This window comes from Vigna umbellata, chromosome 10 (assembly GCF_029865625.1).
Source record: "Vigna umbellata cultivar VRB3 chromosome 10, Vumbellata_1.0, whole genome shotgun sequence".
NCBI lineage: Eukaryota > Viridiplantae > Streptophyta > Magnoliopsida > Fabales > Fabaceae > Vigna > Vigna umbellata.
Window position 1 is genome coordinate 6,657,291 of NC_142174.1, and position 27,635 is coordinate 6,684,925.

At 33.3% G+C, this 27,635-nt stretch overlaps 1 protein-coding gene across 9 annotated transcripts; it reads right to left on the reverse strand.

The window, feature by feature from the left end:
• Window positions 1-17,681: 17,681 nt before the first annotated feature.
• On the reverse strand, window positions 17,682-27,016 carry LOC124834074 (uncharacterized). Of its 9 annotated transcripts, none has more exons than XR_015782678.1 (11): window positions 26,732-27,013; window positions 26,304-26,435; window positions 25,936-26,111; window positions 25,351-25,418; window positions 25,120-25,221; window positions 20,496-20,651; window positions 19,711-19,830; window positions 19,387-19,516; window positions 19,010-19,164; window positions 18,864-18,926; window positions 17,682-18,131 (listed from the first exon to the last, which is right to left on the reverse strand). XR_015782678.1 is itself a non-coding variant. In XM_088100874.1 (10 exons), exons 2-10 carry the CDS (start codon window positions 26,411-26,413, stop codon window positions 19,037-19,039), a joined length of 1,110 nt encoding a protein of 369 aa, XP_087957000.1. In that variant the 5' UTR covers window positions 26,414-26,435; window positions 26,732-27,016; the 3' UTR covers window positions 18,735-19,036. The 9 variants fall into 9 exon arrangements, 6 of the variants coding, with proteins under 6 accessions (XP_087957000.1, XP_087956997.1, XP_087956998.1 ...); XR_015782679.1 differs by having other exon boundaries at window positions 18,864-18,948; XR_015782677.1 differs by having other exon boundaries at window positions 18,864-19,164.
• Window positions 27,017-27,635: the final 619 nt, after the last annotated feature.

The following is a 27,635-nucleotide window of genomic DNA, read 5'->3' on the forward strand; positions in this document are numbered from 1 at the left end:
TATTTTGTATAAAACTTTCACATATTTTTCTTTTTTTTTTTTTGTTTCTTTATTCTATTTGTAACTTATACTACTAACATTGACATACTCTTACTATTCTGATTGTTCTTTTCTTATATATTAACTTAATTAATTTATATAGATTATTAACTTATAATATAATATAAATATTTAGAAAATACAAACACATTGGCGCAATAATGTTTGTGTTTACCTTAATTTATAATAATAAAAAAAATTATGAATCATTTTTTTATTTTAACACCACTCAAAATAATATAATTAGAATTAATCATGAAATATTGTCTATTTTAAAGTATAAAATTCTCTTTATTTAAAGATTAAATTAATAATTTATTTAATTCAAAAATAAAAATACAATAGAGTAAAAACAAATATAAAAAAAACAAAAACGAAGATCTAAATATAAAAATCAAATTATTAATTAAGAAATTTTGAAATAATATTTGAGAAAATTAAAAAAACGGATTTAAATTAATTTTACTCTTGTGTACAGGATAGAAATTCTGAATTAAGAATCGAGACTTGAATTCATAAGTTAGAATTTGATATAAAAAATAAAAAATTTGGTTGCGCATGTCCTTGTCTCCACCTCCCCTGATACCATATTACAAATGTATATCTTAATTTTTTCTTTGGTCTGTAAACTAGTCATTATATTAGTTAATATAATAATGTTGAAACAAAACAATAATGAAATAATATTATAATTAGGGTTCGTAAATTTGATCCAATTGGCATGGTTTCGATGGCAAGAGCGTAATAAAATTTTTCTCTCCTTGCGTTTTGAATCAGCGAGATTAGATAGCTGGTTTTGATGAAACACGATTTGAAAAGGTCTAAGTTTGTAATAACTTTTTTGTCCCTAAGATATTTCTTCAATATTGAGCACATGAAAATTGACATTCATAGGAATGCAAAGAAGAACTTTGCAATCTTTATAGTGGTAACATCTTCTGTCTAGTTTTCAGTGCTGTGGGTCCAATTGCCCTTTTCCATTCCATCCAATCTTCCACTTTCCCCTTTTCTTCAAAACATATTTCTCTCCTATTTACATTATAATATAATATCAACTACCTCTTGTACATCCAAGTTTCTCTAACTATCTTTATTAACCTTACCCGGTTGAACTTGCATACATCAATTTACGTCACTCCTACTTTTATACTTTCATTTAAGTTACTTATCTTTCTTTTTCACTTTTTCATTATTGTTATAAAATAGTGTTTGGAGGGAAAATATTGTGGAATGTTTTCATTTCTCTCCACTATAAGTTAATGAATTATCATACAAATTAAAAGTAGGATGAATCTTAGTGTGTCAAAACCTTTTTTTAGAATAGTACGAGCAGTGATTGTTGATGTTGTTAGTTAAAAGACTTGTCTCATATATAGTTATATAATATAAAAGATATAAAGTAAGAGTATAGTTTTAGATTAAATAGACTAGTTTGTTAGTAAGAGTGTTTATTAACTTAATTTGGATCATTTGTGAATTAGTTATTGATGTAAATATTGTGTTATGTTATTTTAGTTAGTTATAATTATCTATTTTTAATTATTTTGTAACCTTAAATTTTTATTTGTTTTAAAATACAGTTAAATGTACTAAGTAACAATAAAATAGCTTTTAGTAAATTTATTTGTTTTTCATTTTTTTTTTGCTGTGATTCACCTTTTGTATTGCATTATTTCTTTTTTATTGTTATTTGGACTTGTTTCGACACTCGATGCTCAACAAACCAATATCAAAGCTAATTTTGATTTTGTTTTGCATATGTGATCAAGATTTTTGAAATAAAGGTGAACATCACAACTCAAATTGCAAAAGTTTAATGGGAAGGACAATTTCAACCTATGAAGAATCAAGATGGAGTCTTATTATAGAACAAGAGGTGTGGACACTCCTTACCAAAAGTATGTCACACATAGAGAGTAAATAAAAAAAAACTCATTTTATGATCCGTTGTTATCACATGAGGTTCTTTATGAAGTTGTGAAGGAGAATACTTTAGGACATTACTGGTGAAGTTGGAAAAGTTGTTTATAATAAAGTCAATTTCCAATAAGCTATTATTGAAGAAGAGGTTGTTTGGATTGTGTATGAAGGAGGGTATCCCCACTAAAGGCTCATCTTGAGAGCTCAATTATATCTTGATGGAGCTTTTGACATAGGCATCAAGGTAGAAGATGAAGACGCAATAATAATTATCCTAACCTCTCTCTTTCATTGTCCTACAAGTGCTTAGTGAGTTCTTTGAACATGAAAAAAGAAAAATTTACATTACACTTGAAGATGTTAAGTTTAGCCTCTTTAGGGAGTTTCACCCTAAGACATTTGAGAGTGTTGAAAATGCATCATCTTTAGGATAAATTATCTTCAAGTACAACAAGAAGTCAAAGAAGATGAAGGTTGATCCTAAATATGTTTGACAAGTTGGTCATGGATTATATATACTCCTTTCACATACGTCCTAGGAAGGACTTACTTACCGTGTTTGGTGAATTGGACAATGATAACATTTTGATAGGCAATTATGCTTCTTTCAAAATTAGTAGTATAAGCTCAATATAAATATAGATAATGGTGAGGATATGAAAGGTTACATGTAGTGTAGATGGTGGAGTGAGTGTTGTGGTGATGGAGGGATTTAGGGAAGGAACCTTTATTTCCTTAAAGGTTTTTTTATTGATTTTAAGTTTATGTTTGTCTCTTTGTCTGGTAATACCTTTTTTGATATGCAACTAAACACATGTGTTAATGCTAGAAGGTTGGGTGTTTTCTCCAAATAGGGGCTGCATGAAGACTAGAAGGTGGAGACTTTTCCTTTTTTGTGAAATTATATGTTTAGAAAGCAACACATATAAGGCTTCCCTATAAGTTTGTGTTAGAAAAAGAAATGTTGGTTTTGTTAAACCAAGAATGAGTTGTTGAATTGGTTTAAGCAAATTTTTTCTTGAAAGAAACCTTTTATCTTTAAAATCTTTTTAAAAATGATGTCAAATAGAAAATGGTGGAGAATAGTGAATTGGTTTACATATTGTTATATGGAGATGATATGCTGATTGGAACTTGAAATGGGAATGAGGTTACAAGGATGAAATCACTACTTGGTAGTGAATTTAAGATAAAGGATATGTGTACAATTGAGAAGATTACAGGAATGGAGATAAACATGGAATGCACCTAGAGGAAGCTCTTTTTATATGAAGGATAGTACATCTCAAAGGTACTAAGATGTTTTGGAATAGAACATGATATGGTTATAAGTACACCTTTAACAATGCTTATACATCTTTTAGGACTCAATACTGCTCATTTTCATTAGAAGAAGAATTACACGCCTCATGTTTCTTATGATATAAGTATAGTTGAGAATTTGATGAACACAATATTGTACACTAGGTCATACCTTATTCAAACAGTTAGTCTAATGAACATACTTTAGAAAAAGCATTAATAGATTGTAAAATGGATCTTAAAATACTTTAAAGGAGTTTAGGATATTGAAATTATCTTCAATGGTGATTCACAATATACTCTAAAATAGTTATCTAACTCTAACTTGGTTATGGACTTAACGCTAGGTAGTCCATACAAGATACACATTCATGATTGATGGATTTTAGAAAGTTGTTCTTTGACCAACAATGACTTTGTAGACCATGTAGAAAAAGTATATGGGATTGACGAAGGTAATTCGATTTATGCTCAAGGGGAAGAAAATCACTTCTATGATAGTCCGAGGGCATTATGTTTAACTAAGAATCATGTCAAACATGATATTATATTACATAAAATATATTAACGAGAGAATTGAAGGAGAAAATTTTTATACCAAAAAAAATCTCACATGTGTATTAACGAATCTCATTCTTAAAAGCAAGTTTATATATTGCTTAAACTTATTAAATATATGGATCATTGACAGTACTTATAGAAAAATAAAAACAATTGTAATATAAGATAAAATTTGTAGATTATGATGTAATTAACTCTTTTCTAAAATGGTGTGTTTTGATGATGGTAAGTATCATCTACTAATTAGGCATCATATGAAATTTATGTAGATGTACCCTATATATGAATATTTAATAATTTTAGACTTGTTAGACTTGATGTACATCATTTCATTAATTAATGATCGTTGTAAATGTTGTTATATTAGTTAGTTATCGTAACATGTAACCATTTTTTTACCCTATATAAAAAATAATTTATCCTTATTATAAAACTCAATTATATATGTACGTTGGGATGCAACAAAATACTTTTTTTTATAAAATTTAGTAAATAAAACAATTTTATACATATCTATCTTACTTTATTTTATTTTTTTCGCCGTATAGTCTGTGATTCACAATTAATATTATATTGTTTATTTTATTAATTTTAAACTATTTTGTAGCACTAAATCACAACATATATTAAAGGATAGATAAAAAATTAACATAAAATGTAAATATATAAACCACATAAACTTATGGCGTGCAAAATTAATATATGTACATTCGAGCAGGGAAGGAGTCAGTTTTAGATCAAACCAGACCAAAAGGTTGTTTTTATTTTTGGAAATTATCTTATGGTATTTTTAGTCCACTTCCTAAATAGTGTTTGGTATGGTAGCACACTATATGAATTCTGATAACGGTATTGATGATATGTGATTGGTTCGTTATGATAATGTGAACTCAATAAGTTTGTACTTACATAAAAAAAAAGGGTTTATTAAGACTAATTCAACAACAAGCATTAAGAGAAGAAGAAAAACTAAAGGAATAGTCTTCTAAAAATATTATAATAATAAAAAACCATTTGAGACCAAATAGATTATAGGACAAACTCCATTAAAAAATGAATTATTTAAAAAGGAAATTATAAATTAATTAGTCAAATATATTAATCTCTTCATATATCAATCCAAATATAATCACATGTTTAAATTGGAGTATACAAAGTTAAAGTGTCTATTAATGTTCGCATGTTTTGTTTTATCACAATTATAAAATTGTATGTTCTCCCTCTTAAGACTCCAAGAAACTCCTAACTGATGCTCTCTAGTTTTGCCCTGCAAAAAATAATATATATATATATATATATATATATATATATATATATATATATATATATATATATATATATATAAAAGAGGTATTTTTATCACATAATTAAAATAATCATTAAGTTTGTTTTTCATTCATATCTAAACCTAACGAAAGAAAGTTGTATATAATATAAGAATTAAATTTAATTTTTTTATTGCTATTTGTTATTTATTAATACGGTGAAATTTTTTTATGTTGGTTAAAAAAACTTTTTATATTAGTTTTGAAATGAGCATAAATACAATTGACATAAAATGTTTTAATTTTTTATGCAAGTTATCTTGCAATTAACATAAAAAGTTTCACTCTCATTTCATTCTTAAATTCTTGATGAAACAATAGTTTTGTCATAAGCGGTAAACTAAACTTCCTTCGACTTTTCATTCACATATGCAAGATTTGGATTTTTACCACCAATACTACTTGTACACTTTTTCATCGAGAAAATCTAAGATTTCAGAGTCGACATAACAAACACAATAAATACATTGACCAACTTTGTTTACTTTATTTGTTCACATTTATATTTATCTTTCTCTTTTAAAAAATAATATTGTCAAATAAAACATGCTTTTCTTGTTAGTAAAAAATAAATAAAAGTTTATACTAAATAATACACAAATTAACTTGTAAGAATTTTTTTTGCAAATATTTTCTTTTCCATTGTATCGAAGATCAATCATTGCATTTAAAGATTTTTTTTTTTGTTTTAAAAAAACATAAAGTTCAATCATAGTTTTATAAAAACGTTTTAAAACATTAAAGAAAAAAATATATAAATTATTTTTCATTTTAAATTTTAGTCGATGTGATACTTGTAGCAAAATAGTTTTCAGAATATTTGTTTTTCCAATTTCAACATAAGAAAAGGGTTGATTATGCGATCATTGTCATATTCATAACACAAATTAGAAAGCATGCAAAGTACTTGAAACTCAAAATACAACGGTGGTTGTTTGGTACTATTAAACTACATTATCTTCATGCATGCTTACCTTTCATTATTATCTGATTAATGAGTTAATTAATTAACTGATTATCTAAAATAATTATGTATTAAAGTGACGCTAAGTTTTGTAGGCCCCAGAAGGCATTAGAGAAAGGCAGAAAGTAGTAGAATAATAGACATTGGAGGAAGAAGAATATAAATTCACTTTTCATATAGTAATGAGTTTGTCTATAGAGTGGATTCCATGTACACATTAATTAATATACGAAATTTAATTATATATATTTCTTATTTCTGGTGACGTAAAGTGCAGAAAAGAGCCAACGATGAAAACAATCGCAAAGAAAATTGGTATAATATGAATGAAAGGACGATTCCTATGCCAACTTGTGTGGTCTGTATTTGGAATTTTCTTACTTAATTTCTATGGTGTGAGTTATTTTTAAGGGAATCTGCTTCACCAAAGCTTCATTATTCATTCTTCCAAACCTCTCAATACACCTCAAAAATCTTCTTTCTGCCTTTTCTTAATCTCTTTTCCGCATAAGCCAAACTTCTTATCGGTGTCCTAACATACATAATTTGCATATTGCTCTTTCAAAATACCAAGTTGTCTACAATTCATGGGCAAGTTCATAACGTAGAGATATATATTGAGTACAAAATCATATGTGATTTATATATATTATGTAAGACCCTAGAAAAACGAGCACCATTAATCCCTGTCTCATCCTCATTAATTGCCCTAAAAACCCTTCTGCCGTGCATTAAAAACGCACTTCCAGACTCACTGCCTTCCTGCCAGGTGTCGTGATGGAATGTCCCTAAATCAGTAGTGGAAGACAAGTGGCAGCAAGAGAACGGACGTTGGTTTTTAAACAAAAATGAATTTTCTGAAGTCCGCATCACTCTTTGCATGCACTCTTCCTCTTCCTCAAAACCCAAACCCTTCATCTTCTCCAACTTCTCTCTAGAAACCTTCACCTTCTCTCTACTGTAACTCATCACCTTCTTCTCCGATCACGTTTCAGAACCGTAGGAACGTTCCTGGCACCGTGAGCTTCAATCCGAACCAAACAGATCCTAGTTCTGTAACCGATTAAGCGAAAGTTGTTGAGCGAAACCTGAGGGTAGAACGCTGTTAGAAGTCGAACAAAAACCTTGCTTTTCGGGAGTACACTGCTATCCAGGTAAGGGAAGCTTATTAAATTTAATTCGTATGTTTGTCTTGTACTGTATGAACATTACGTGTGTCGCATGAAGTATGAACTGTGTTATTTGATTATTGGTATATGATCATAAGTATGAGGTGTATATTGGTTGAGTATGCATGATCGAACGCTGTTGTACTGCGTGAACATGATATATGTTGGTTGAAATGTATGATATGGGTGATACGTGTGAATATGAAATATACATGCTTAGAAGCGAGTGAATGTAAGTGAAACTTGAATATCAACTTCCCTATGATAACGTATGTCCGACATTAAACGGTTCTCGACCGTTTGGTGTTCTAGTAAACTTCTTTGAATTTGAATACTTTCATTTGGGAAGGATTCTGGTCGAGCATGAGCTATGTAGGTCTTTTACTTAGAGCTCATAATGAGCAGTGTCGATGACAGTGTCGAACACCTTGATAATACAGATCATTCATCTGTGTCGACCGACAGTGTCGAGCATCCTTGTAATACAGATCCTTCATCTGTATCGACCGACAGTGTCGAACACCCTTGATAATACAGATCATTCATCTGTGTCGACCGACAGTGTCGAGCATCCCTGTAATACAGATCCTTCATCTGTGTTGACCGACAGTGTCGAACATCCTTGTAATACAGATCCTTCATCTGTGTCGACCGACAGTGTTGAGCACCCTTGATAATACAGATCGTCCATCTGTGTCGACCGACAGTGTCGAGCAACCTTCTTAATACAGGTCGTCCATTTGGGTCGACCGACAGTATCGAGCACCCTTCTTAATACAGGTCATCCATCTATCTGGAAGTCGGTCCTATTCTGTTTTGGAACGGGGTAAGTTCTTCGGTCTCGTTCCTCACGGTTTGTCCTCGTTATAAAGAGGGCTGGGCGTTTGTGATTTTATGTACTTGGACTGAAAGATTATGAATGATGAACAGTATATGTGATGAATAACGGTTGTGGAATTGGAACGAGCGTTCCAGGGAGGAACGACTCTAGAATGAAAGTATTGAATTGAAATGTATGAATGTGGACAAAGCTTGGCCGACGTTTCATCCTGATGTTCCGTGAGTACTCGTCCTCACGTAGAGGGGGTACATCATGTGTGGGAACGGCAGGAGGTCCTAGTCCTTAGGGTTACTTTGGATGGAACGGACTAACCTCGGGTGGCAGCTGAGGAGAAATTCAGTTATCACATCACCCGGGTGCAAGAAACGTAGTAGCTACACAAGATTCATACAGTCCGGACGGTCAGTCTAGTATCAGGAATTGATTGAGTAATTGAATGATTTAAATTATATGTTGAGAAATATCGATCTGATTGCTATGTTTATGAAATGTGTATTTTACTTGAATTAAATTCAATAAGCTTACCCTGTGTTCTTTTCATTGCGTTGTCGATCGTCATTGTACGTCCGTCTTGTCCTTGCGATGATCATCCGTGTGGATGGGAGCAGATGGAAGTGAGCTGCTGGAAGAGGCGCTGGAAGAAGAAATTTTGGATGATGCCAATCTGGTTGAAGTAGAGGTTAAGGTCGAGCCCTAGAGTGCTCGACATGTGGTAGTCTTTAGTTTCTTCTATTTAGCTTTTGAAAGTTCAGTTGCGGGTTGTGTAACCGTTAGTATTAGAACCTTGGGATACCGCTGGCGATCTTAATTTTTGTACTTTAAGCCATTCGGCAAATTTGAACCTCGCATCTTTAGGTAAAGACTGCACTGTTTTACTGTTAAATGTAATCAATTCTAATCTAGGGTGACTACTGTATTTTTGGGATGTTACATATTACAAGAAAATTATCAAATAACAATTCATTTTAAAGATAAAAAATAATTAATCTTTATATTGACTGATTTAGATACATTTTATAATTATAAATTATTGATATTAAAAATATTTTTTATTTTGAATAAAAACATTATGATTGATTTGTTGATTAAAAGTTTAAATTAGTTTTTAATTAACTATAAAAAATTAGTGTTTAAATTAGTTTCTAATTTAGAGACTAAATTATAATTAATAATAATAAGTTTCTAAAAATTTACAGGCTAAATTAAATTATAATTATTTGTGTATAATAGAAACTATTTTAAACACTAATAATATTTAGTTTATAAAATGATATCTAATTTACTGCTAATTATTTTTCCTCTAATAAAATTAATTATTATTTAATGATTTTATTTTGGCGGTATATATTATATCCATGTAAATGTAAAATAGTAAAGTTTCAATTAAAACTTTCTGATAAAAGTCAATAGACTATCAAGACATAATGTTATTAAAATAAGAAATGAAAACAAAAACTGAAGTTAATATTAATACTTTATTATCGGTTGTTTCTAGGGACCGGGAAAAACTCCTGCTGCCTCCGCCCGGAAACACTCCTCCTCAGCCGATCGGTCCTTCGTCCTTCGCCTTCCTTATGCTCGCTCTCAGTATAAGTGGGGTGACCTGCAGGAAACACTCCGACGCTCAAGTCAGAATTGGTCTTTGCAGGTCTATGTAACTGTAAAAAATAGAGAGTTTACCTTCTCCTACGATTGTTATTTATATGATTTCAGAGAATATTACCCATTAATTTACCTCTTAATGGCTTTCAATGCTAATCTTAAATACTCGACAACGACCGTTACCTCATTAATTACACATTCATGAGCATTCAACCGTTGTCTCCAACAAACAGTTTTAGAAGCCCGCCCGATCGGACATATTAGACTTGAGAAACCCGATCGGACATATTAGACTTGAGAGACCCGATCAGACATATTAGACTTGAGAGACCCGATCGGACACATTTCAATACGTCCAGTCGGTTACTCCGCCCTTGATAGTAACACCGGTGGTCAATTATATTTGTAACAAGGACTCATATGACCAGTATAATCTAAGTTAAGAGGGAGTTTTATAATTATAGAAATGTGGAAAAGATCCTACATAATCAAGGATATTGTTATAATCGTATAAAGAAGGAAAATGATCCTATATATAATCAAGGGTATTGTTATAATTATAGAAATAAGGAGTTGGTTTTATACAATGAGTATAACTCCCCATTTTTTCGTTTTCCTAGGTACATAGCTAAACAAATAATTCTATCCCAAATAATTAAAATAAAAATAAAAATAATCATACTTTATTTAAATTTTAAATAAAGAGAAAAATGTATGTCATGGTATAATGAGTTGAATAAATTGAAAATAAATAATAATTGTTACTATGGGCTCATAGCCGACCGAACGGTAAAAATGCAGAAGAGTCGTCCGACTGATGATACCTCTCAGGTCAATGAACCGATCGGTGAAATCAGCCCGACCGATGATACCTCTCAGGTCAATGAACCGATCGGTGAAATAAGCCCGACCGATGATACCTCTCAGGTCAGTGAACCGATCGATTAAATCAGCCATTAAGGTAATTAATAGCAATAACTATCGGGGAGTTAACGAAAATAATTGTCATTTATTGACAATTAATATTGACATTCATTGGTGGTTAATGAGTCAGACCTAACGCTAAGCTCATTATAATTTATAAATATTTGTCTGGCAAAGGAGACAGGTAACGAGAACTTGAACTGAAACCTAGAGCTCTTATAACTAAATCTTGATTATAAGATTATTATGCAAAGTCACTGACTTGAGCGTCGGAGAGTCTTTTGCAGGCACCCTCCCCCGCGGCTTGGACAAGGAGAAGAGAGAAGACATTGCAACTGGACATCGGAGCAGACAACTTTGAATGTTTTGGATTAGGGTTCTAAATCTTGCCGAAACATTTTATGTTACTATGGGCTCACAAGCTACCGATCGGTATCGACCAACTTCTCATCCGTTCGGTCTCGACAGCTAGTGAGTAGAGTTGACGCACAATGAATGTGATAACAGCTACAGTTAAACAATTAAGGTTTGCATTAATGACCATTAAGAGGTGAATTAATTTGTCAGATTCCTTTAAACTCTATAAATAAGGGTTTAGGTTTGAGGTAAATTCGGATTCAACTCATACTACAATACACCCTATTTACGTCCTATTAGGACTTCAATATTTAACTGTAACAAATAGTTCATAGAACCGCTCCTAACTTGAGCGTCAGAGTGCCTTTTGAAGGTACCTCCCCCTCCGGTCCAAAGCGACAACCGAGTGGTCTAAACTGGAAGCGTACAAGCGGAGCACACAAGTGGAAGGCAACCGACCCTCGGACAAATCTCACTGAAACAATAATAAAATCTATAAGTCTATTTAAGCATCATTTGGTTTTGTCCCACTCTCATTTTTCATTATTATACATTTTTCTTTATATCTATACTATCATTGGTTTCTAATCACACGTAGAAACCACCAATATAGATGAGTTAACAAAACAATGTAAAACCTCAAAGTTTAAAAATAATGTCACAAAGTATATAAAATTCAAAACCGTACGAAAAATAATATTTCTTTTTTAAAAGTCTTTTTTTTCATTAAAAGTAAAAGATACACTAGTGTGAAATGGTCCTTGTCACTCAGCAATAATTGATGTTTATTGGGCTACATTTCCGACGTCATATAACTATTAGACGTTGGTGGTCTACATGTCTGATGTCATATGCTGAATTTCAGACATCTATCACTCAAAGAACAAATGTCTAACTCTGTTAAATCATTAAAAACCTGAACTGAAAAGATGTTTACTATATTTATGAGCAATTCAATATTGGTGGGTGAGAGGTCCGACGTCTAACTATGTTAAAAATAATAAAAAATTGACCCTGAAATCAATTTTTGAGCCTGTTAAGCGTTGGCTACATTAGGGATTCGATGGCTATATGACGTCGACCTCGAGAGGATTCAACGTGCTATGGTCATTTATTCTACCCACGGAACCCATTTCCTTCACTTTCTCTGCGCGAACCCTTCTTCCACAAGTGCGAACAACTCCAACAAAGTTTTCGGTGACCACCAAAAGTAATATTTCTTTCATTTAACACAAATGCACGTTTATTGAATACTTTAGGTATAATTTTCTTTTGTTTTGACCGATTGGTTTCGTGCATAGACCATCTTTGGAGCACTAGTGTGTTCTCTTTTCTCCCTCACCAATGACAATGCTTTATTCAAGTGGCAAATCCACCTTCAAGGTTAATTTTGTTTTTTATTTTTGATGTATATAATTGCACTTTGTTTATAAATTAGTTGTTGAACTTTTGTTTTTTGATATATATTGCTCTCGGGAAACTTGTTTGTTGTATTTGGCATTTGTTATATTTTGTCTAGTGTGATTTTTGGCATTTTAATTAAGTATTGAGTGAAACTTAGTTTCTATTTGAGATTTAACACAAATGATTAAACTTTTAATTGTTTGTATTAAATCTTGAATTGTCCGATCTATAATGTGTACCTTGGAGTTTGTGAATAAATTTGATAAAATTTTGATTGAGATTATTTTGTATTGTTCTCCGGATGCATATTTGATTGTGGTCATTTGTAATTACTTTCATTTCTTGAATCTCGAAGATAAATGTGAAATGCTGCCAAAATTTTATCAAATTTATCATGTTAGACTTCTTTGTATCCATGTTAGGAATTTTATAAAAAGTATTTATTTTGAGTAGGTAGGGGTCTAACCTTACGAGAGTTAAAAATTTGAGACTAATGGAGTTTGTTACGAATATAGTATGGATTGAAGCTAGATGAATGAATGTCACATCAATGAAAAATATGAAAATGGAGTTTGAGTTCTTGCAATATGTTGAAGAACATGCAAACTCTATGAACGAGACATATTTTTGTCCTTGTGTTCGTTGTCTTAATCAAATACGTTGGGACTTGGGCAACATGCGTGATCATCTATTCATCTATGGTATAATGAGAAGTTATATAGTTTGAACTTGGCATGAATACTACACAATCTTACAACGTTATGAGAAACAAATTATGTGGATGAATTGATGAATGATCATTTAGAGGACATGGCATATGATGTTGGATAAGAAAATTTTGGAAGAGTTCATTTATATGATTCTCTTAAAAATTTTGCAAGAGTTGTATCTAGGATGCTATAACTTTACACGTTTGTCGACAACATTGAAATTGTTTAGTTTAAAACTAACACGTTACCTATCTGTAATTACGAGATGAAGAAAATTTTATGTTTAATGAGTTTAGGGGTAGTATTAACTTATGTTTCAAATGTAATTAGAGTTATGGGTAGGCCCATAGAACAACAAATTCAAATATTGTATTCAAAGGTGAGAACTCATTGATCTTTAAGTTATTAATTTTTGAATGTCAACTTATGACCTAGATATGTGATTGTTTTCTTTGTCATGTTTAGTGAAATAAGCAGTTAGATTCATGATATGTGGTTACCATGTCATGACTGAGATAATAATATATATCTTTCACATATTACAAATCACATTCAACTTTAAACATTAGAATACAAGCATAATCAAGTTATGTTGTTTTTGCAGCGCTTCAAGAACTCATCACCAATAACATAGGACACGATGAAGAAGATATGATATGAGTAAACAATGTATCTTCTAGAGAGATGAAGCTAATTAGGACATGCCCACCATAACAACCATTGGATTTTTTCTTGAAGACATACATTAGTTTAGTTTTTAGTTTTGATAGCTTTAGTTTTTACTTTTAGTTTTGATTAGTTCACACTTTAAATTGTAAATGTGTGCTCAAAACATTAAATACTACAAATTGTGTTGATTTTCTACATATCAGGTTTGGTAAAACTGTAAAAAAAGAATAAATTATTAAAAAAACTACAATTAATGTTTTTATGGCGTTAATAGACATCAATTAACGTCTGTTATGGCATTACCTGACATCAATTCCCCCTTTGTCATTTCGAAAAACTTTCGCTTAGCAATGCAGGTCCTTGTTGCGCAACAACAATTGACGTTTGTTGGGCTGAGGATCAACGTCCTTAGACGTATGTTTCTCACGTCTAATGTTAAAATGACGTCTTTAGGAACGACGTAAAAGTTTGAACTAACGTCAAAGGTAAAAAATAACTGATGTCAAAACTCGTTTTTGTAGTAGTGATATGAGAGTTCACCAAGTTAGACTCTAGGAAATAGAAGTAAGTCACAAATGGACAAACTTAAAAACTTTCTCTTTCCTAGCTAGAGTCTTTCCAAAATCACTTTCAAACTTCTCAATAATCATTAGAAAACTTAGATAATTGAAAACAACCTACCAATAATATTTAAAACACAACAACGCCTTAATTCATAGAGTTCTCAGTCTAAAGACACCAACCTTTTGATCTCGACGCTCAAGGACTAAGTATCAAACACCAGTCAATAGAGTTCTTTACCCAAAGACATCCATCCTCTATCTTCAACACTCTAAAGATCCTCCACAAACAAGCACACCCAAACATAGTTGATAAAGTTCTCTACCTATAAACACCAGTCATTTGACTTTGACACTCTAAGAAGCCTTCACTCCATCAAGCTACCAACCAAAAGGGATCCTCTCAAGGCACTCACTTAAGGAGTATGGTTTGAACAAAGCAACAAACAAAGCTCAAAAGAGCCTAAGCAACTTAGCTCTAACCAAAGGTCAAACAAAGCTCACAAGGAGTTACTCACATGAATTAAATCAAAATTACAATCTAACATAACTCTATTAATTGGTGTTTGATACTTGGTCCTTAAGTATTGAGGTTAGAGAACTGATGTCTCTAGATTGAGTATTGTATGAATTGAGACTTTATTGTGTTTTAAAAATTATTGGTAGGTTGTTCTCAATTTTCTAATAATTATTGAGATGTGTGAAAATGATCTTGGAAAGACTTTGACTAAGAAAGATAAGGTTTTTAAGTTTTTCCATTTATGACTCTCGTCTCTTTCTTAGGAGTCTAACTTGGTGAACTTTCATATGTTTTACTTTCAACTAAAGAAAGGATTTTTTCAAGGAGTTATTATTTTTCAAATTTTTTTGGATTTTAAATACTTGTGACATTAATTTCAAACTTAAGATTTTACGTGTTTTTGTTAGTTTACCTTTGTAATTGTGATTTTTACATGTAATGATCGTATTCTATATAGAAGTAGGTGATCATTTAAGTATTGAGGAAGTTGCGCAACAGTATAGAATAAAGATTGAGCAAGACTAATTGATATTTGGGATAGACTTAGAGTTTTATTCCATTGTTACTTTATTTTTTATTTTTTATTTTCAATCTTATCAAATGAATAAAAGTATCGTAATGTTAGACAAGGATTTGTTTCCATTTTATTTGAGATTATTCATGTAGATATGCATTCAAGGAAAGAAAAAAAGTAGTGTTATAACAAGGAATATATAGATTATATATGTATTACTAAAAACACTTTTTATTCTTTCATCATATCTTTATTATAAGAGGATATTAAATCTTGTCTATTTATTCGTGTTGATTACATTTTCTAAATATAAATAAAGCATTCATATTCTCCCATAAACACAATTTTAGTCCAATATTTTTATCTTTTCTAAATTTTAACAAAATATATATATATATATATATATATATATATATATATATATATTGTTTTTTATTGACAAATGTTAGTTGTTAGTTTTAGTTAGTAGGAGGAGTTGAATCCATAACCTTTGACACTCTCATTCTAAACTAACCTTGTATCTCCCAAATGTTAATGAAGGAGCTGAATCTAAAATCTCTCCCATCTTTCCTTCTAACTTTTATCACTCAAAACTCTATATGTGTATGTGACTTTTTCGTTTCCAAAAATATTCTCTACATATAAAGGATGAAAAAAAAGAAGTCATTGTAAATTCTTTTGTAAATTCTTTGGATCAATAAGATCTTCATCATCTTGAATTTATCTACCTTAATTGGAGATCCTTAAATGTTCTTCATATAGCATTAATTACATATCTTTCTTTTTTAAATAACATTGTGATATATGACATAATTTATTAGGTTTACGTCAAATATCAAAACATATGATCTTATACAACTACTAGTCCTTGTGGACTTAGCAAATTACTAAGTTAGAGAATTTATTGTGGTAGAACATCTTTAGACACATTATTCAAGTATCTTTGATATAAATAAGTCATCATGAGATCTTCTTGTAATAATGAAGAAACAAACATTTTTTCTATTAAAAAAATAAGTATTTATAATGTTGAGATGTCATATATCGCAATCGAGATCAAACGAAATATTGAAACAAACTTAAAAAGGTTAAAGAGTCATCACCATAGTTTTTATTAAACAAAACTACAGAATTACCTTTTAAAAAATAATTATGATCCTTAAAACCAAATTTGAGATGGATGGTCAATTATATGTAAGAAAAATATTAACACCTATGTTCGTCCTCGGACAATTACCTTTAACTAATGTGCACATGATAATTTTCCTAAAATCAAACAAAGAAATATGTAAAAGGTTACCCGAAAAGTATTTATAAGAACCCAACAAGAATTTACCTTAACACTACATTTTTCCATTCACAACAAAAAGTTAGCATTATCTAGTTCTCTGTAAAAAGATATATGAGAGTCGGTATTTTAGTTTTAAAGTTTTAATATTTTTTAGGTTTAATAGCCAATTTAGTCCCCACTTTGGTTGAAAAATCTCAATTTAGTCCCTCGTTATAAAAGTGTTTTATATTAGTCCTAACTTTTAAAATAGTGGGTCAGATTGGTCCCTTTCGTTAAATATAAGTTAACGAAATTAATGGATGATGATGTGACACAGCTTAAAGCTGATGTGTTAGATTGGTCCCTCGTTAGCTTTAAGTTGTGTCACATCATCATCCATTAATTTTGTTAACTTATATTTAACAGAAAGGACCAATCTGACCTACTATTTTAAAAGTTAGGACTAATTCAAAACACTTTTATAACGAGGAACTAAATTGAGATTTTTCAACCAAAGTGAGGACTAAATTGGCTATTAAACCTATTTTTTATATTTTTATTGATGTTTATACTAGATACAGTTACAAATCACAGAACGAACGAAATCACAGAACGAGAAAAGAAAAGAGGATAAGTTGTAATGTCTAAATCTTATTTTTAAAAGAAATTTAATTACAAGTTTTATTACATTAGAGCGTTTTTTTTTAAATAACTAAATATTGAATATATGATATACATGTCATCATTCAAATGTTTAAGATAACTTTTAAAATGACGTGCTTATTTATATATGTTTGTGTGTATTAAAAAAATATTTAAATGTATAATATCTAAATCATCTTTAAAATATTAATTACTAAATATAAGATGACACATATGTTATACTTATATTATTAAACTTACTTTCCATTTTATATATATAAAAACCTGTATTAAATGTTAATGTAAGAAAAAAATATTTAATCATACTATTGATAATAAAAAAATTATATTATAATACTATACATAAAAATAAAAACATGTCATAACCTTCACCAATGACTTATGGTCCAATATATTAACGTAATTGAAATATATAAGGAATAACATTAAAACATGAGCACAAGCACACCATATGACCGCATCCTAATGTCATTTCCAAAGAGAAAAAGAAGCAATGAAAGTGGCAGAGCACTGTCAACCTAAAAAGAAGGAAAGCTATGATCATATTTATTATTTTTACATATATTTTAAATATGTACTGAAGGATTGCATGGACAAACAATTGCAGAGGCAATTTGAGTGAATAGTGAAACAAGGTATTTTTATCTAAGGACCTTTGCCACGAATGCCAACCATTCCCTTGCACCCTTGGTTAATCTCCCTGACATCTACTACAGGAAGAATGGGATTTAAACTCCATGATGATGAGTTGCAGTAGCAGAGATGACTAACTATCAATGGTTCAATTCAAGTTTAGGACTCCTGTCTTCCTTGCATCCTGAAATCGTATCAACAATTTCTCAATTCTTGTGATCATCATTCTTAGACTTATCAAACTTTCCTTTCAAGTTTCTTTGTTTTGTTTTCATTATCCAATTTTTAATTCATTTCATCAATTAACCCAAATTTACTCTCATTTTTTTTTTTTGTTGCAATGGTATCAGTTGTCTTTCCAGTTTCAGCCAAATGTTCCTTAATTCCTTTAATTATTCGTCACTTTTTTCTGCGATGAAGTTAACCCTAGCAGAACTTTTTAATTTGAGCAAGAAAAAAACATTCATTTCATGTATTTTGGTTAACAAAAGTAATCAATTTAAATTGAGGGCTCCGCTTACAGAATAAATATATTCTTTGTTGTTCTAATTGTACAGGAGAGCAGAAGATTAAGAACATTCCATTATCGGTCTAAACTAAACATAACGTTTTATACAAACTATCCAAACTTCTACTAGTAGGTTGAACCCTAATGTGTATAAGAATGACAATCAATTATCACAAGTATAAAATTACCTAATTAAAACTTATTAGAGTTGATAGCATTTTTAAAAAAAAAAAGTCTACTAAAGTTTACACAAATACAAAGTTGGGAGCGTTTTCAAAATATTAGGAAAGTCTATAAATTTCACGCACTCTGGGAAGTCATTTTAAAACATGTTAATACATGAACAGATACAATTTTCATATAATTATAAATTTTACACCGATTGCAACGTTGTTGATTAGATCATACCTAAGGAGACCAAGAAATGACCGCAATATGTTCCACGTTACAGTGCAATTGGCAGATCGTATCCTATGCAACAACAATGGGAACACTGAAAACTTGTAAGAACTTATTCCAAAATGCTGAAGGAAGGCAGAATGTAAAGCTATTACCTAAATTTCCATTTCATTACAAAATCACTAATCAGAAGTTGACAATCTAGTCAAGCCACCAATCACTACAGCACTATCACTTGCAGAAACACATTCATCCTCAACATATGGGATTGTTTTCCTCAGGGTCAGATCTATTGGAATACTCTCATTGCCTGTAAACCACAAACATAGGCTGTAGCAACTATTCAAACTATAAATAATAGTAGTGAAAATATGCCCTTCACAATTGTTGCAGCCATGATAGCCACAAATATGAAGGTGGCTGTATAATATGCAGGCATGCGATCAAGTGTGCAGCCGTGATAGAAATGCTGTGTTACTAGCAATAATGCATATATGTAATATTATCCTTATAGCATGAGAGTTAGTGTTACCTGCATCGATGCTGTCCTGTTCAATACAAACGGCAGCATAATGAGAACCAGCTAACTCCAGAAGTCCAAACTGCCAATTGCTAGACGGATTCTTCAGCTCATCAGAAGTCTCAACAGTAATATCATGTGCCTGTCAGCAGAGAAAATTGCTAATGGAAGAAAAAAGACGACAAATCTCCTTCGAAAATTTAATATGCTAATACTAAAGCAAGTCTTCATGGCAGTTGACTCCAAAGGAGAAATCAATATATCGTCAAATAATGTCACTAATTAGGAGCTCTTTATATCTCAAATTCAAACAAACTTTACAAGAGCGAGGCATACCTTAGAAATCATATGAGGTGGAGTATGGAAGTTTCCTTTCACATGGTCTCCTAATCGCACGGTGAAACTCTTAAAAGGTGAGGCTGAGAAGCCCTTCCCTAGTGCTTTTACATATGCCTCCTGTAAATGGAGATGTCTTTGTGAGTAACGGCTGGATAACACATTGAATTTCATCTTACAGCAAGTTATGTTGACTAACTATATATTATCTTTATAATTAACAGTTGTTTCAACATATAAGTTTCAAAGGAAATTGGTGAAAATAACTCTACATTTGACTTCTAGTTGAATACTTAGCATAAAAAAGACACTAGTAAACAAATCAAAATTGAAAAAGAAATTTTATGTATGTCTATAGGAGATAGCCATAGACATTTTTTAAATGGAGCTAACAAAACAGAACAAATTATATAGACAAATTTGAAATACATTATATTAACTTGCATCTTAACCAGCAATAAGTTTTAATAAAATATTTATGGTTTTACCTGACATCAATTAATGCAAGAATATGCTTTGCAGGTAATTCCAGTTTCATAATAATATGGAAATACATTACCATATCTTCAAAGCTAATGTAAGGTAGAACACAGCAATGCCCCATTACAATTCAAAAAACAAATAATTCTCCAAGAAAATTATTGATATGATGCCCATACAAATAAAGTAATTCATTTTTTTCAATATAATAGTTCCAACTTCAAACAGTCACATTTGTTTCTAACCAGACTCTTTATTCAATAGGAAACCTAACAGCATTAGTGAAATTCAATCCAGTTACTAACCTTTAGAGTCCATAATTTAATGAGCTCTTGAAGACGGAGTTCAGGGTCCACAATGTGAGTCAACATTTCTATTTCCAAAGGAGAAAAGAAGCGTTGTGCAAAGGCTAATGTATCATTCTTTAACCTCCTTTGCTTCTCTTCCACATCAATACCAATCTACAATGAGAATGACAAGTTAAACAAGTTCAAAGAAAATGGTCTTCAAGAAAAATGAATATGATAGAAAATGTCATTACACTAGAAGAGAACACAATGCCTATGATGGGCCTCAACATAATGGGCCTTCCTTGATACAACATTATTGGAAGAGAAAAAAAGATAGGGATAAAGTAGGCAGTAAGGAGGAGACAATGGTACTGCAGGATAATAACAAAATGATGTTGTTAGGAGATGGAGAGTTTACGAGAGAAGGAATAAAACATTAAATGCCTAACTGCATTAGCAGTTAGGAAGGGCGGGGTTATTGGCTGTATAAATAGCAAAGAAACAATTGTAGATGGTTGTTGATTGTTTTGATTGTAGTTCTAATAAGATTTGTCATCCTGAAGGGGGAGGTTAGGCTCTCTGTATTCTTTGTACATTGGATTCTTGTGGTGATAATACAAGAAGAGATTATTCATTCTTACTGTCTTGTTAGTCTGGTTGTGTTAGAGAGATTTTTACCTAGGTTTCTTGATAGGAAACCTAACAATTTGGTCCGACCTGCCGGATCCCAAATTGGGCGTGAGAACGAGTTATGGAGGGAACGACGGAGGGAAGACTGGAGGCGTTGGAGATTACGATGGAAGAGATGAAGGCTGAGTCCACCGCCGTACGACGGGACCTAAACAATTAATGCAGATGATGGGGGCGCAGACTAACAACCACAACGACAACTCTGATGGGAGTCAAACGTCCGTGAATGAAAATCCGCGGAGGCGCGATGAGGAAACTGGAGGAAGAGGGGGTGGCGATCATCAAGGGGTGCAAAATAATTGGAGGAAGAGGGTGGACTTACCCACGTTCGAAGGGCTGGAACCTCACAGTTGGATCAATCGGGCTGAACGATTTTTCGATATCTAGAAGGTGGTGGAGGAAGATAAGGTGGAACTCGCATACATCAGCATGGAGGGCAACGTGAGTTACTGGTTCAAGTTTTGGAAAGAAAAGGCCACGAATCGTTCTTGGGAGGGCCTTAAAGCAGCCATGATCAGCCGATTTTGGAGTGGGTTTCGGGGGTTCGTTTTCGAACGACTGGCGACGTTGCGGCAAGAGGGAACCGTGGAAGATCACGTTCGCAAATTTGAGATGTTGGTGGGGCAAACCCGTGGGTATCGGAGGAGTAGGTTTTGGGTTATTTCCTCGCCGGATTGTGCGAGGACATCAAGGGGCAGGTTCGAATTCTTGATCCTCAGGAGCTGATGGTTGCGATGAGAATTGCGAGAGACGTGGAGGACGCAATGATCAGAGCGAGAGGGGGAAGTTGGAATGAGACCAAGAATTCGCAATCTTGGGGACGAGAGATCGGAGAACTAACAAGAAACGAGATCAGTCGCCCTAATCCGAGTCGACCGAGCGGGGCAGAAAGCGTAGGATCGGTGAGAAGAGAAGGAGTCACAACAAGTGCCAACACTAGACCGAACGGTATGGGCGGACCGAACGGAATGGGGGGACCGAATGGTATGGGCAGACCGAACAGTATGGGCGGGAGCGACAACAGAAGCTAAACGGTGAGGAACTTGCCTTATCCTGAGTTCCTGAAGAGAAAAGAAGAGGGGCAATGTTTTCGATGTGGGGGACCATTCGCGCCCAGTCACCAGTGTCTAGAAAGGAGCCTGCAGGTGGTACTCTTAGCAGAGGATGAAGAAGACGATGAAGAGAAGGATGTGCCACCACCCAAGCCTCCTGAATTGAATTGGAAGACATAGCTAGTGGGTTTCCTTCATACGGTAACACATTGAGGAAGGGGGCCATGAGATCAAGCTTCCCGCTTCCAACCTTGAGGACAAGGTTGTTCAGCAGCGGGGTGTAATGTTAGGAGATGGAGAGTTTACGAGAGAAGGAATAAAACATTAAATGCCTAACTGCCTTAGTAGTTAGGAAGGGCGGGGTTATTGGCTGTATAAATAGCAAATAAACAATTGTAGATGGTTGTTGATTGTAGTTCTAACAGGATTTGTCATCATGAGGGGGGAGGTTAGGCTCTCTGTATTCTTTGTACATTGGATTCTTGCAGTGATAATACAAGAGGTTATTCATTCTTACTGTCTTGTTAGTCTAGTTGTGTTAGAGAAAGTTTTACCTAGGTGTCTTGATAGGAAACCTAACAAATGCATTGCGAAAGGAGAACAAAGAGTGATGCATTCCAAAGACAGAGTGGGTCACAGGGTGCAGTAACATTTTGTGATAAACTGCATTCCAAAGACAGAGAAGATGGATACAAAAATGGTGCTTAAAAGGAAGAACATTGAACTGGTACCAATGGTGGGAATATCAAGTATTGATGGTGATGTGCAGATATTCCAACAATCACTTTTTGGTCAATTTTAGATGGAACCTACAGAGAATCCATACAAAGTGTTGATGGGATTAAAGCAAAGGGGCTTGATTATTGAGTATCAAGAGAAGTTTGAACCACTCCCTGCTTCACTGCGTTTCGTAGACGAAGGAATTCATGATCAAAGCTTAACAAAATGAATTGAAAGACGAAATCAAAGCAGAAGCAAGGATAACTGGTTCAAGCAACTTAACATAAGGGGATCTTTTTTTTAAAACTCCAAGGAGGATGGGCATGATAGAGTTTGACAAGAATCATCCATTCCCTACAGAGAATCCATACAAAGTGTTGATGGGATTAAAGCAAAGGGGCTTGATTATTGAGTATCAAGAGAAGTTTGAACCACTCCCTGCTTCACTGCGTTTCGTAGACGAAGGAATTCATGATCAAAGCTTAACAAAATGAATTGAAAGACGAAATCAAAGCAGAAGCAAGGATAACTGGTTCAAGCAACTTAACATAAGGGGATCTTTTTTTTAAAACTCCAAGGAGGATGGGCATGATAGAGTTTGACAAGAATCATCCATTCCTTTTTCAAAGACGACGAGCCGCCCACCTTCATTACCTAAGATGAAGAATTCTCACCCATGCTACGAGTCTGCGGTCAAGCGCAATCTGAGATCCCTCGTCGATAGACATGAACTAGGCAAGTCTGAATCCCTTTCTGTTTTGTTTTATCAGCTGATCTTACGAGCTTTCATAGAAAGCCTATTGCACATCATAATGGAGATGGCACAAAAGATTGAGATGGACCCTTGGGTAGAGAAGTTGGGCCCAACACTAATAAAACCCCATTGGGGGCGGGAGTAGGGAGTTTGGGCCCAAGAAGGGACAAGGCCTCAACCCTCTTACTGCGAGGGACAATGAATCTTAACTCGCCCATTAGTTGGAAGTCGGATTCAGACCCAAGGTAAAGGAGGAGGCAATTGGTAAGTGATGTGAGTTCCAATTAGAGAAGGTTGGGCTTTAAGAAATTGAAAGACTTGAGATTACTCAAAAGCTTGAGCAGTGCAGACTTGAGACATTACCTAATTGAGGTGCAGCAACACGAACAAGTCATAGAGATTAAGGGTGATGTAGCATTATCCCAGGCTGTGACATCATTAAAAACCACAAGAAAACGGTTGAGAAATGAGGCAGAAGATTACTATGTGGAATTGGGGATGATGAATATAGTTTGCATGGAGCTATCAACTCATATTCCGGATGGAACCCCAAAAGAATTAAAAGAACTATTAGAAAAATTGGGAGACATGGTTAACTTAAAGGCCCAACCCTATAAATTGAGATCATTTGAAAAAAGTGTGAATGAATAGTCCCAGTTTCTATGGGTTGTTCAAGGTTTTCTTACTTGTTGCTCCTTATAAACTTTTCTTACCTGAAATTGGGAATGAAAAACTTGTTGCTGTTTATAAACTTTTCTTACCTGAGACATCAAGGTTACATCCAATCGTTCATATCTCTCAACTCAAAAAGGCTCCTCCATCTAGTCAGCCAATTCGAGAACTTTCTACCTTTCCTAAGAAGGGAATTGGAATTGCAAGCCAAAGCTACAAATGTGGTAGCAGCTAGGAAGTTGTTAAATGGAAACTGCGAGGTACTTATACAGTGGGTGGGGTTCCCCCAATGAGGACGGCACTTCAAAGGAATTTAAATTGATTCAAACAGTTTTTCCTGATTTTCACCTTAAGGACAAGGTGCAGTTCAATTGTCCTCAACAAAAGGGGCCTCCTTCGAAACAATACTATCAAGGAGAAAAATAAACAGGGATAAAATGGAAAGTTAAGAGGAGAATATGGTTGTGCAGGATCATAACAAACTGCATACACGGCAAGAGGAGAGAGGAGGTAGGGATGTGAAAATTTGGGACAGAATTAATTTGGGATATTTTGGGGGCTGATGTTGCCACATAGCAGCTTCTAATTCTCTCTGGTTTAGATCTTATTTTTTGGCATTTTTTGTTTCTGCTCAGACTTGTAACCATGGGTTAACGTTAAAGTTTTACTTGAATTCAATAAAAGAATAGTTCCTTGAAGAAATTCTTTTACAAATAAACTACAGCTGTGAAATAAAATACTGAATACATACAGCTGAACCCACAGTTACTCCGCAAGCTATCAAAGACGAAGTGTGTGAGATATTAAAATGCAGTGGTGGGCGGCTCCAATCATCAGCATATGGCCAGTCCAGCTATTCAAATGTGCTACCATAAACCGTTAATATTTACACGAAAGCTCAATGAACAAGGCATATACCAATTATGCAAAAAGAAAGTGCAAAACATACAAAAGTTAATAAATTAATAATTCAAAAACACACCTCAGGCTTGCCATAATTGTTCTTCCTAAACATTAAAGATTTTGGATCAATTTGACAATTCGTCTGATCTAGCAGTAAACAATAATCATTAGATATTCAGTCATGATATAAAATTATCAAAACCAAATGAAGCAAAGCTGTAACAATATACTAAGTACAGATGTAACCATGACAGATAGTTTCATACAATTCAAGGTCCATGAAACAAGTAGGTACTAAGTGCAACTAATCCATTTATCTTAAAATTGTTATTAAGCTAAGGTTAGGAGTAAAATAATATAGTTGATTCCCAAATTTTTTTGGTGTATATAGTAGCTCATTCTGGACGAAACAGGCAACCAGCCAAAATAAGTGATAAATTGCCACTTGATAATTAGTAGCTATGGTGGCATATACCAGGTTATGAAACCACAATATTTTAGTCCATTAAACCCTATATAGTGACTGAAAATGTATATGACTTGCATAGATTGCAATATCATAGCTTGGTGATTGGTAAGCAATTCAAACAGTGTTAGAAAAATGAAAAAACGAAAAAGGCAGAAGAAAAACTAAGATATACGGAACCAGAATAATATAACTCACATCTTGCTAATGTGGTGCGAACTAATGCACGGGCCAGCAGAGCTCTTTTCCTTATCTGTTCCCCGCGCATGGTAATTATATTTTCTTTCTCACAAGGCGATAGAATTTCTAAATATTGGTTCAATAGGTTTGTGCTCTTGACCTCATCAGGTAAAACATACCAAAAATGAACTTCCCTGCATTAAAATAAAAATAGTTGGTCCCTAATACATTTAATAACATTTTACAAGATACATAAGCAACATAAGTCTTCACTAAAAACGCAAATGTAATCCACAACACTATCATCTTTAGCTAAATCTAAGAAACATAAATGTACTGTTACATATATACAAGGAGTCAAATAAAAATACTCAATTGGTTTATACCTTTGTGCAGGGAGTTGCACAGGGAGCAAAGATGATGAAGCAGTGGCGAGACTCCTTCCCAAGCAATGTATATTCATCATCAGCAGTGCTTTGTCTCGCAATGAAGTCATGCACACAGAGGACCAAGAGTACCTAGTATTATTACATTGTATTCAAAATCAATTCTTTAGAAACGTATGTTTGTTTATCAAACTCGCGTGTTAACTCGTAAATTCGAGTTTACGTTCCATACCGATTGCCCGAGTTGACTCGGAAGAAAATTCGTTTCTTATGCAGGATTGGTAGGCTCGTTGTGAACTCCGTGAGCTCGGCCACACTCGAGAGCTTGCAATCGAGTTGGCGAGTCCAGAGGGGTTTTCTTTTTAACCCAAAACGACGTCATTGATCGCCGTTTCTTGTGCGGAAATTAAAAAAAAAAAAAAACTCACCGTGATTAGGCTCGCTATTCTCCTCCACCTCGTGGATTAGGGTTCGCTGTTCTGGTCTCCGTTGGCTGCGCTGTGTCATTATCTTCTGTGCTGTGTCATTCTCTTCTCCGGCCACGCCAAACCCACCGTAGTTTCGCTATGTGGTGATGCCTCGTGCTCTGCTCTGTCGTCGTGCTTTCTGGTCGCGGTTCTCTCTGCTCGTAGCTCTCTCCGCTCGCGGTTCTTGTTGCGGTTCTCTCGGCTCGTGGTTGTGATATGCTCGATGGTGTTATGCTCTACGCTGCACGCGGTTCTTAAGCTATATGAAACAAATTTTCGTTAATTTTAATTGCTCTTTTTAAATTTTGTAATTGAAAATTAAAATTAGGGAACAATTAAAGGATCCAATTCTGAGAGCAATTCGAGAGTAACTTATCTTAACAATTCATGTCTGGTAATATTTATGTGAACCTATCCATTAATACTGTAAACTTATTTTAATTAATTATACTATTAAAATATTAAATTAGTATATTATTTGTATAGATTCCCTATAAACTCTTACGAATTTATTAGTTAAATTGATGATCTTATTGCATATAAGCTAATCCATCACATTTTTATTTTAGATAATGATACTTTGAGAACAATTTTTTACAACATTTTGACACAGTCACATGTCGCGTTGTCAATGGTCCATGTGGAAAAGAAAATAGAAAACGAAAATGATGTGGAAATGAAGGGTTGGAGGGGTTCAAGTGGCGAGTTTCATTTTGGGATTTCAAAAACAAAATATTACTTTGGGTTGGAGAGAACCCTAGAGAGAAGGAGCACCCATTAGAGTCTTCACAGTGAGCAAAACCGTCGTTTGACGGAGTTTTGACCATTCGTCGGACCAGTGTTGTTCTTCGAAGCACATTCCGCC